The sequence below is a fragment of the Triticum dicoccoides genome, chromosome 5B (genome assembly GCF_002162155.2).
Source record: "Triticum dicoccoides isolate Atlit2015 ecotype Zavitan chromosome 5B, WEW_v2.0, whole genome shotgun sequence".
Classification (NCBI taxonomy): domain Eukaryota; kingdom Viridiplantae; phylum Streptophyta; class Magnoliopsida; order Poales; family Poaceae; genus Triticum; species Triticum dicoccoides.
Genome location: NC_041389.1, coordinates 412,168,135 through 412,178,112, shown reverse-complemented (window position 1 = coordinate 412,178,112; position 9,978 = coordinate 412,168,135). Strand labels below are relative to the sequence as shown.

At 52.5% G+C, this 9,978-nt stretch overlaps 1 protein-coding gene across 1 annotated transcript; it reads left to right on the top strand.

Annotated features, from left to right (window-relative positions):
• The first annotated feature begins 5,268 nt into the window (after window positions 1-5,268).
• LOC119309634 (cellulose synthase A catalytic subunit 9 [UDP-forming]) lies at window positions 5,269-9,598 on the top strand. The gene is made up of 10 exons (XM_037585602.1): window positions 5,269-5,863; window positions 5,994-6,090; window positions 6,191-6,314; window positions 6,418-7,030; window positions 7,113-7,376; window positions 7,468-7,680; window positions 7,767-7,971; window positions 8,062-8,258; window positions 8,355-8,708; window positions 8,815-9,598. Exons 1-10 carry the CDS (start codon window positions 5,357-5,359, stop codon window positions 9,400-9,402), a joined length of 3,162 nt encoding a protein of 1,053 aa, XP_037441499.1. The 5' UTR covers window positions 5,269-5,356; the 3' UTR covers window positions 9,403-9,598.
• The last annotated feature ends 380 nt before the right edge of the window (window positions 9,599-9,978 follow it).

Genomic DNA, 9,978 nt, shown 5'->3' with positions numbered 1-9,978 from the left:
AGCGAGGCGATCGGGGGCTCCCCTCTCCTCCCTCCAGGGCATCCATCCCCCTAGCCCCCTCCAGCCGCTGCCAGGCCCTGTCCGCGTGGTATCGTCGGTGGCGGCGGTCTCGCTCTTCTCCGCGCGCGACACCCCGGCTTCATTGGTGGCGGTTCTCCTCGGTCTGCAGTTGTTCCGGCGGCGGCGGCTGCCTCGCGCGGCGTTGCCCTGGGTGGCTAGGAGGCGGTGGCGCGGCCACTTGACCGCGAGCTGGCGCGGTGGCGGCGCCGTCCCAGCCCAGATCTGGGCCCTTTTGGGCCCCATCTAGGTTTGGGTGGGCCTGACCCGATCTCGCTTGTGATGGCTCTAACGGGCGAAGGTGCAGCTCGTGCGAGGGTTGCAGAGACAGCGGCACGCCTATTATAGCACGGCGACGGAGCTTCACGAGCCCCTTTCGGGCTCGGTCGGGCCTAGAGGGCCTGGTGTGCTCCTATTGCTGTGTTCGGTCGGTGTTCGCCGAGGGCGGTGGAGGTTGTCCCTTCCGGTGTGGCTGCTGATTCTGCAGCTCCTCATTCCCGGCTGTTCCCTCTTGGCTCCATCGGTCTCGCTTCGTTGACCATGCTGAGGTGGCGGTGATGATGGCAAGACCGTGGCAGCGCATGTTGGTGGGCGGCATCTTTGGTGGCATGCGTCGGATTGTTAGGGGTTGTGGGTGTTTGGTGGATGGGAGAAATCACTGTCGGCTTGTCGGCACCAACGCGGTGACGCTCATGGGCGCAGCCGTTCCTTCATGAAGGGTGTCGGGTATTCGTCTCCCCCACGCCCCTCCACGTGTTGGGGACCCTAGGATCAGTCCGGGCAGCAGCGTCGTCGTCGTCGTCGCCGCCGCGTCCCTTCCTGAAGGTGTTGCTTGGTATGCGAAGGTTCGAGGTGCTAGGAGTGAGGTGGAACCTCTTCGGTCGGTGCGGCGGTGGCGGGTCATCGTCATTTTTGTCGATCCGGCGCTGTTGACATTAGTTTCTCTCTTCTTTCTTTTTTGTTTCTTTTGGGCGTGCTTGTGTTGTTTTTCCTAGCATTGAACTCAGAGTTGTATCGGTTGGTTGCTATATATAGTGGGGCGAAGGCCTATTTCGAGGACTGTGGGAATCATATCCCCCGTGTACTGTTGGGCATACCTTCGTATCACGTGCCCCCGCCCCCACCCGTGCCGCCGCCACCTCAATTGGACCTTTTTATTTTTATTTTTTTGGATTTTTATTTTATTTTTTTCATTCTCTTTTTATTTTTTCTTTCATCCTCTTCCTTTTCCTTTTTTCCTTTTTATTTTTTTCCGAATTCATGAACATTTTTTGGAACTTATGAATTATTTTCAAAATTGGTGAACATTTTTAGAAATCCAGGAAGATTTTGTGCAAATTCCCGAACATTATTTGAAATCCGTGAACGTTTTTCAAATTGTGAAGATTTCTTCAAATTTCTGAACATTTTTTGAACTATGAGAAAAATTGTTTTTAAAAGTTATGAACAATTTTGAAATACAAGTATATTTTTCAATTGTTTTGAACAATTTTTGTACTTGTGAACATGTTTTTAAAATTCATGAACATTTTATTAAATTTGGAACCTTTTGTTGAAATCCAGGAATATTTTTCAATTATGTGAACATTTTATGAAATCAAAGAACATTTTTCAAATTCATGAATATTTTTAAAATTAGTGAAAGAATATTTTAAAATCATAGAAAATTTTAAATCCTCAATTTTATAAAATTCATTAATATTTTAAAAATTGAAAAAAAATTCTTGAAATATTTAAAAAAACTGAACATCTTTGAAATTTGGAATATTTTTAGAAAATTGTGAACAATTTTTTAAATCCTTAATTTGCTTTGAAGAAGAAAAAACAAAAAAAGGAAATGGAAAAGAGAAAAATGAAAAAAGGGTGCCACGCTCGCACATGGGCCGGCTCAAAAGGGCGCGAGAGGGGGAGTGGGGTGTGCGTTTGCGTGATTCGCATCGTTCGACACGTTAAATTGGATGTCTCTTAGAAGTGAAGCAGAATCAGAACACCGTGAGCCCCCACTGTATCAAGCTTCATGTGATTGGTCATACCGATGCAACAATCGCTCATAGGAAACAAGTTCTCTGTTAGGGGATTAAATTCACCGGCCGTACCCAAAGTAACAAGTATACAAACTTCATAAGAGATTAAGAGGGCAGTCTGATAAACTTAAGTGGCGTTCCCAACTACAATCGCCACAAATGGTATAAGTAATTATTTCAATTTATATATTATGTGCTAATGTTGGTCTGGAACACTTTGTCTCTGAGGACACAAAGACCTATCACCGGTTAACGCTTGAGTTTTTAAGCATCCTATCACATAGTTTCAAACTTAACCTTGTGAGTGATGCGGACCAGATCACCTTCCGCCTCATGGACCAAAGCTTTGACACATCCCTTCCAGAGTGGTGTACTCTCTTTGGCTTCACCAACAATGATGCCATGTATGTTACGTCTCTGACGTCCTGCATCCACATCCAGTACAACTATTTCAGCAGATGAGTTATGAATGCCATAAACATAGGGACAGTTGCACTGAGTGTCCTGCAGTTCGATAGTTCTACTGCGTTATCACTAACACTTCGCAAGCACAAGGAGAAGTATCCAAAGTTAACGACGCAAATATGTGGCTCAGAGCACTGACATCGACTAAACGCCAACTTAGGCGCTATCCTTCTACTTCACCTTGCCCACCAGGCAAATCAGACACGTGGTTACATCACCTGTGAAGGAGTCATCGTCGTCTTGGCCATCGCCCTCGGCCTCGACATCACCGGCTTGGAACCACTGGGAGGTAACCTCCTTGTTAATATGCATGTACTTACTAGTGTCGGTATGGTGCTTTCTCGTAATGCTCGTCACTATATCCGTATTCTTGAAGTCGAGCATTTGTTTCCCACTTCCATGCCTAAACACTTCTCGATCAAGGAGGGAATTTTGCACTATGTTGCACAGGATGCGGATGAAGCTTTCAACCTTGAAGCTCCAGAACTAGAAGAGGTGGATGAAGAGGAGCTTGTGTCGGAACAAGATGAGCAGCCGAGGAGGACATAGAAGAAGAGACGCCCAACACCACCTACGAGGAGGACACCGAACAATATGAGCAACTTTCAACTTTCATTGTGAACGTTTTCTATTTGATGAAGTCTTCTTGCGGTTGAACTCGCTCACTCTTTATCAGGTTCAGCAAAAGCATGAAAAGTGTGAGCCGGACATGTCTCGAACAATTATGCCACTTGTCTAGACCTTCTCTATTTGGTCTGAACATGTCCCAGACAAGTCCGGCATTCTCAGCCTTGCTTACATGATTGAGCCGGACAGTCCGGCCACTTGTCCGGGCCTTCCCGATTTGGCCTGAGCATGTCCCAAACAGTTCGGGCCTTCGCAGCCTTGTTTACACTGTTGGATCGGGCGGTCTTCAAATTGCCCTCGTGCAGTGCATTGTCTTTTGGCTGCAAAGGTCACATACAACTTCAGATGAAGGTGACCCAAAAGGTAAGTTGTTTGGTTCCGTCGAATCACACAAATCTGTGGCTGCACCTTTTTTCATTTGATTTGAGCCATCTTATGAACAGTTTTGTGCTGCTCGATATCGATGCTAAACTTTGCAATATGGATGTGTGCTTAAAACGATGCAGGGTTATTGTCTTTTTCAATAACAAAAGAAGATTTTCTTTTTCAAAGATCTAGAAGTTGAAGAATTGATACTTTTGAAAACAAGACTCGCGGCACTTAGTTTAAGCCAAATATACGGACGAGACAGACACAGCACCAATGCACACATGGTCACATATACTCCCTTCCTACCAAAATATAAGACGTTTTTACAGTTTAAATTAAACTACAGAAACATCGTATATTTTGGTACAGAGGTAGTACAAAAGCACAAGGACGCTTCAATCTACACATGAGACGCTCCCCTCCCCTCCATTGTGGCTAGTCTTAACGACGTCTCCACGCGCGGATGACGCGTTGCTTCTCGTGGGGGATCTATTGCCGGACTCTGAAGCACACGATGGTTTGTCCAACCTTGGTTTTATAGCTGAAGCAATAAGCGGCGTCTGCCCGACCGGCGGTCGAGAACAAAAAACCTGGCTAGATTCCACGGTGACGGCCACATTTTTCTCCACACCGACGCTGCTGGCGCGATCAGTCCTGCGATGGGTGGGTCGCACCTGCAGAACCCAACAAGACTTGCGTCCTACGATGCTTCAGCCGGGCGCCTGCGCCTGCGTTTCGCATTCAGGACGTGGACACTTCTCCTCCTGAATCATCGATCAGCCGTCCATCCTTGCTTGCTTTGTAAATAGATAAATAGATCAAATGCGCATTTGGCGCTTGGTTTCCTCGTGACGGTTCTCGCCGCGCGCCAGAGCATGCGTTCCTTGTTTGTTACACGATCATGGCGCTGGCTAGTAGGTGGGGACATGTGCCACCAAATTAAGGTGCCTGGTCACCGTCCTAGCTCATAACACTGGCGTCAAAAAAGGGCCTCGAGCGAGCGAAAGGTGATGCGTCTCGTTAGCTTCACGCTCAATGCTCCATACGACACGAACCAACGGCCCATGGGGCTGAACCTGGGTCCTGAGGACATGCATGGCTTGCATTTGTTCACCGGTAGCAAGTAAATAGAGCGATGGTATTTCATTTTTGTATTTGGCGGGAAGCACATAAGCTCTCCATTGCATGGATTTTTCTACTGTATTTGGCATGCCCGACTGTGGCGAGGAAAAAGGCAGGACAAAGTTCGAGTTCTACGGGACATGGACGCGTCCATTTCTTTTCAATTGTTCTTTAAGGTACTACTCACCAATCACCAACAGTTTTTCAATTCTGAAAAGATAGTTTTAGGAGAAGAAAAAGGAGATGGCGGGAAATCCAAGTCTCGGTTGGTCGGGTTGGTCCAGAGATGCACGCACGCACGCACGCAGCCCTGACAGCGGCACAGAGTTCAGTCCAGCGCAGGACACCGGCAAAACCAACCTTTCGCTTCACTTCGCGGCAACGGGGACGGCGCACCCAACCGATCGATCGACCCGGCTCACCCGCGGCCACGCTCCACACGCCGGCGCCGATCCGTCCGTCCACCCGCCGTCCCCGCGCTCGTGGACTCCATCGGACGCACCAGATCGCACTCGCTCGAACAGCCACCCCTCACCTCTCCCACCCGCCAAAAACCATCCTCCCTCTTTAACCCTCTCATATAGCCCCTGCCACAAGCGAACCAGGCACCACCGCCAGCCCACCACCTCCACACCCCTCTCGTCCTGCTCGGCCGGGATCGAGCGAGCGAGCTACACCGCGGGCGAGCGACCATGGAGGCGGGCGCCGGGCTGGTGGCCGGCTCGCACAACCGGAACGAGCTGGTGCTCATCCGGGGGCACGAGGACCACAAGCCGGCGCGGGCGCTGAGCGGGCAGGTGTGTGAGATATGCGGCGACGAGGTCGGCCGCACGGTGGACGGCGACCTCTTCGTGGCCTGCAACGAGTGCGGCTTCCCGGTGTGCCGCCCCTGCTACGAGTACGAGCGCCGGGAGGGCACCCAGAACTGCCCCCAGTGCAAGACCCGCTACAAGCGCCTCAAGGGGAGCCCCCGGGTGGAGGGCGACGAGGACGAGGAGGACATCGACGACCTCGAGCACGAGTTCAACATCGACGACGACAAGCAGCAGCAGCATGGCGCCCTGCAGAACAGCCACATCACCGAGGCCATGCTCCACGGCAAGATGAGCTACGGGAGGGCCTCCGAGGACGGCGGCGAGGGCAACAACACCCCCATGGTGGGGATCCCGCCCATCATCACCGGCAACCGCTCCATGCCGGTATACACCATTTCCCTTCACTTCTCCGTGTCCATCAAGCCCTCGATCACACTTGTTTCAAAAAAAAAAAAAAAGCCCTCGATTACTCTAGCAGCTTAAATTAAACTGTTCACCATTCACAACAATTTAGGTGAGCGGCGAGTTCCCGATGTCAGCAGGACATGGCCATGGCGACTTCTCCTCCTCCCTGCACAAACGCATCCATCCCTACCCGATGTCCGAGCCAGGTGACTACTTTACATACCCTACTGGTTGATGCTAAGGAAGCATGCAGTTCCTTGTGTTGTGTTGGTGAGCTCAAGTTAGCAACATGAATCTGATGATCAGGGAGTGCAAAGTGGGGGGACGAGAAGAAGGAGGTGAGCTGGAAGGAGAGGATGGACGACTGGAAGTCCAAGCAGGGCATCTACGGCGCCGCCGACCCGGACGACATGGACGCCGACGTGCCCCTGTAAGCGACCCTCACAAAAACAACCCACGCATGCGCTGTGCCCAATTCATATCCCAAGAACCGTTGCTCACATGCATGATCATTGTGCGTAACGCGCATGCAGGAACGACGAGGCGAGGCAGCCGCTGTCCCGGAAGGTGTCGATCGCGTCGAGCAAGGTGAACCCGTACCGGATGGTGATCATCCTCCGCCTCTTCGTCCTCTGCGTCTTCCTCCGGTACCGTATCCTCAACCCCGTCCCGGAGGCCATCCCGCTGTGGCTCACCTCCATCGTGTGCGAGATCTGGTTCGCCGTCTCCTGGATCCTCGACCAGTTCCCCAAGTGGTACCCGATCGACCGCGAGACCTACCTGGACCGCCTCTCGCTGAGGTACGAGAGGGAGGGGGAGCCGTCAATGCTGTCGCCGGTGGACCTGTTCGTCAGCACGGTGGACCCGCTCAAGGAGCCCCCGCTGGTGACGGCCAACACGGTGCTGTCCATCCTCGCCGTGGACTACCCGGTGGACAAGGTGTCGTGCTACGTCTCCGACGACGGCGCCTCCATGCTGTCCTTCGAGTCGCTGTCGGAGACGGCCGAGTTCGCCCGCAAGTGGGTGCCCTTCTGCAAGAAGTTCAACATCGAGCCCCGCGCCCCCGAGTTCTACTTCTCGCGCAAGGTCGACTACCTCAAGGACAAGGTCCAGCCCACCTTCGTCCAGGAGCGCCGCGCCATGAAGGTACGTACTACAACGTGGCAACAACTCTTCGCCGTACGTCGCCATGAACATTTCTGATCATTTGGGTTGCCACGCTGAGCAGAGGGAGTACGAGGAGTTCAAGGTGCGGATCAACGCGCTGGTGTCCAAGGCGCAGAAGGTGCCCGAGGAGGGGTGGATCATGAAGGACGGCACGCCGTGGCCCGGCAACAACACCCGCGACCACCCCGGCATGATCCAGGTCTTCCTGGGCCACAGCGGAGGCCTCGACACCGAGGGCAACGAGCTGCCGCGCCTCGTCTACGTCTCCCGTGAGAAGCGCCCCGGCTTCCAGCACCACAAGAAGGCCGGCGCCATGAACGCTCTCGTACTGCACCGTCCCTTCTTCAGAGCTTCGTCGTAAATGTCAGAAACTCAGAACGTTTCTTGCTCACTGATCTCTGAATTTTGACCGACAGATCCGCGTCTCCGCCGTGCTGACCAACGCGCCCTTCATGCTCAACCTGGACTGTGACCATTACATCAACAACAGCAAGGCCATCCGGGAGTCCATGTGCTTCCTCATGGACCCTCAGGTCGGCCGCAAGGTCTGCTACGTGCAGTTCCCCCAGAGGTTCGACGGCATCGACGCGCACGACCGATACGCCAACAGGAACACCGTCTTCTTCGACGTAAGCCTTTACGGTTCGATCACACCTACATTATGTTTTAGTCTAGGAGAGCCATGAATCTGAGATTACTAGTTCTTGGTGATCAGATTAACATGAAGGGGCTGGACGGTATCCAAGGGCCAGTGTACGTCGGAACAGGATGCGTGTTCAGGCGACAGGCGCTCTACGGCTACAACCCTCCTAGCGGCCCCAAGAGGCCGAAGATGGTGACGTGCGACTGCTGCCCGTGCTTCGGCCGCAAGAAGCGAAAGGGCGGCAAGGATGGGCTGCCGGAGGGCGTGGCCGATGGAGGTAAGTTTCAGGGGAAGCACACACTGATCATTTTGGTTTCAGTTCAGTCGCTTAGTACAGGTTGGTGAACTTTCCTCTTTGGCTCTCCAGGAATGGACGGCGACAAGGAGCAGATGATGTCCCAGATGAACTTTGAGAAGCGGTTCGGGCAGTCCGCGGCGTTCGTCACGTCCACGTTCATGGAGGAAGGGGGCGTCCCACCGTCGTCGAGCCCCGCCGCTCTCCTCAAGGAGGCCATCCATGTCATCAGCTGCGGCTACGAGGACAAGACCGACTGGGGTTTAGAGGTACAGAGAAACAGCACAATCACCACTTCAGACAGCTTCACATAAATAGTTCCAGACTCCCAGTAATGATCTGTGTTCCTTCCATGAATGGTGCAGTTGGGGTGGATCTACGGGTCGATCACGGAGGACATCCTGACCGGGTTCAAGATGCACTGCCGCGGGTGGCGGTCGATCTACTGCATGCCCAAGCTGGCGGCCTTCAAGGGGTCGGCGCCGATCAACCTGTCTGACCGTCTCAACCAGGTGTTGCGGTGGGCGCTGGGGTCCGTGGAGATCTTCTTCAGCCGGCACAGCCCGTTGCTCTACGGCTACAAGGGCGGCAACCTCAAGTGGCTCGAGCGCTTCGCCTACATCAACACCACCATCTACCCCTTCACCTCGCTTCCGCTGCTCGCCTACTGTACCCTCCCCGCCGTCTGCCTTCTCACCGGCAAGTTCATCATGCCGCCGGTCAGTGCTAGTAAACAGCTAGTTTCCCCATTTGTCCTCCTTCCCGCCAAAATCCGCCGGTTCAGATGTCTGACGGTTTTGTGGTGTTATTATTGTGTTGCTGCAGATTAGCACCTTCGCCAGTCTCTTCTTCATCTCCCTCTTCATCTCCATCTTCGCGACGGGCATCCTGGAGCTGCGGTGGAGCGGGGTGAGCATCGAGGAGTGGTGGAGGAACGAGCAGTTCTGGGTCATCGGCGGCGTGTCAGCGCACCTGTTCGCCGTCATCCAGGGCCTGCTCAAGGTCCTGGCCGGGATCGACACCAACTTCACCGTCACCTCCAAGGCCACGGGAGACGAGGACGACGAGTTTGCGGAGCTCTACGCCTTCAAGTGGACCACCCTCCTCATCCCGCCGACGACGCTGCTGGTGATCAACATCATCGGCGTGGTGGCGGGCATCTCCGACGCCATCAACAACGGGTACCAGTCGTGGGGCCCGCTCTTCGGCAAGCTCTTCTTCGCCTTCTGGGTGATCGTGCATCTCTACCCGTTCCTCAAGGGTCTCATGGGGAGGCAGAACAGGACGCCCACCATCGTCATCATCTGGTCCGTGCTGCTCGCCTCCATCTTCTCCCTGCTCTGGGTCAGGATCGACCCCTTCACCGTCAAGGCCAAGGGGCCTGACGTGAAGCAGTGTGGCATCAACTGCTGATCGCGTTAAGAGTTCTGAAGATTGTGCATAGGGAGAAGAACAATTTGGACGCAAGTTTTGTATTGTTGATGTTTTGTTCATGCTATGTTTTGTGTAATATTTTGGTGGCCAGAAATGGTTTAAACAAGAATTGAACAGAGGACCAGACTTTGGATGTCAAGCAAGAATGAACAGCATTCATGTGTTTTAGCTGTGATTGCTCTTTGTGGGTAGCTGGTAAGTTTTGCTGAAATCAAAGCCTAATGTAGCTAAGAACAACGGGTGCATTTACTTGATTTTTGAACGTAAAGCTTAAGAGTAGTATTCAGACTGAGGATAAACAGGATACCAGTATTCACCAAACCATCATAAATGTACAATTCAAAGGACTTTGCATTACAGCAGCCGCAACAGAACACTTTGCTAAGGGGATCCAATACAGTATTCCACAATTCAAAGACTTTAAACTTGGAACTGGAAATGCATGAAGCAGAATTCTGATATCCACCAAACCATTATAAATGTACCCACACAGGTGTTATTTTAGAGTAAATAAATGAATTGCAATCCAACGGAAACATGGATATTGGTACGACT

Bases quoted from the DNA above. Each gene is read 5' to 3' on its own strand.
- LOC119309634 (XM_037585602.1), top strand. From the start codon at position 5,357: ATGGAGGCGGGCGCCGGGCTGGTGGCCGGCTCGCACAACCGGAACGAG. The intron at 6,315-6,417 runs GTAAGCGACCCT...ACGCGCATGCAG, and splicing joins ATGGACGCCGACGTGCCCCT to GAACGACGAGGCGAGGCAGC. The intron at 7,377-7,467 runs GTACTGCACCGT...TTTGACCGACAG, and splicing joins CCGGCGCCATGAACGCTCTC to ATCCGCGTCTCCGCCGTGCT.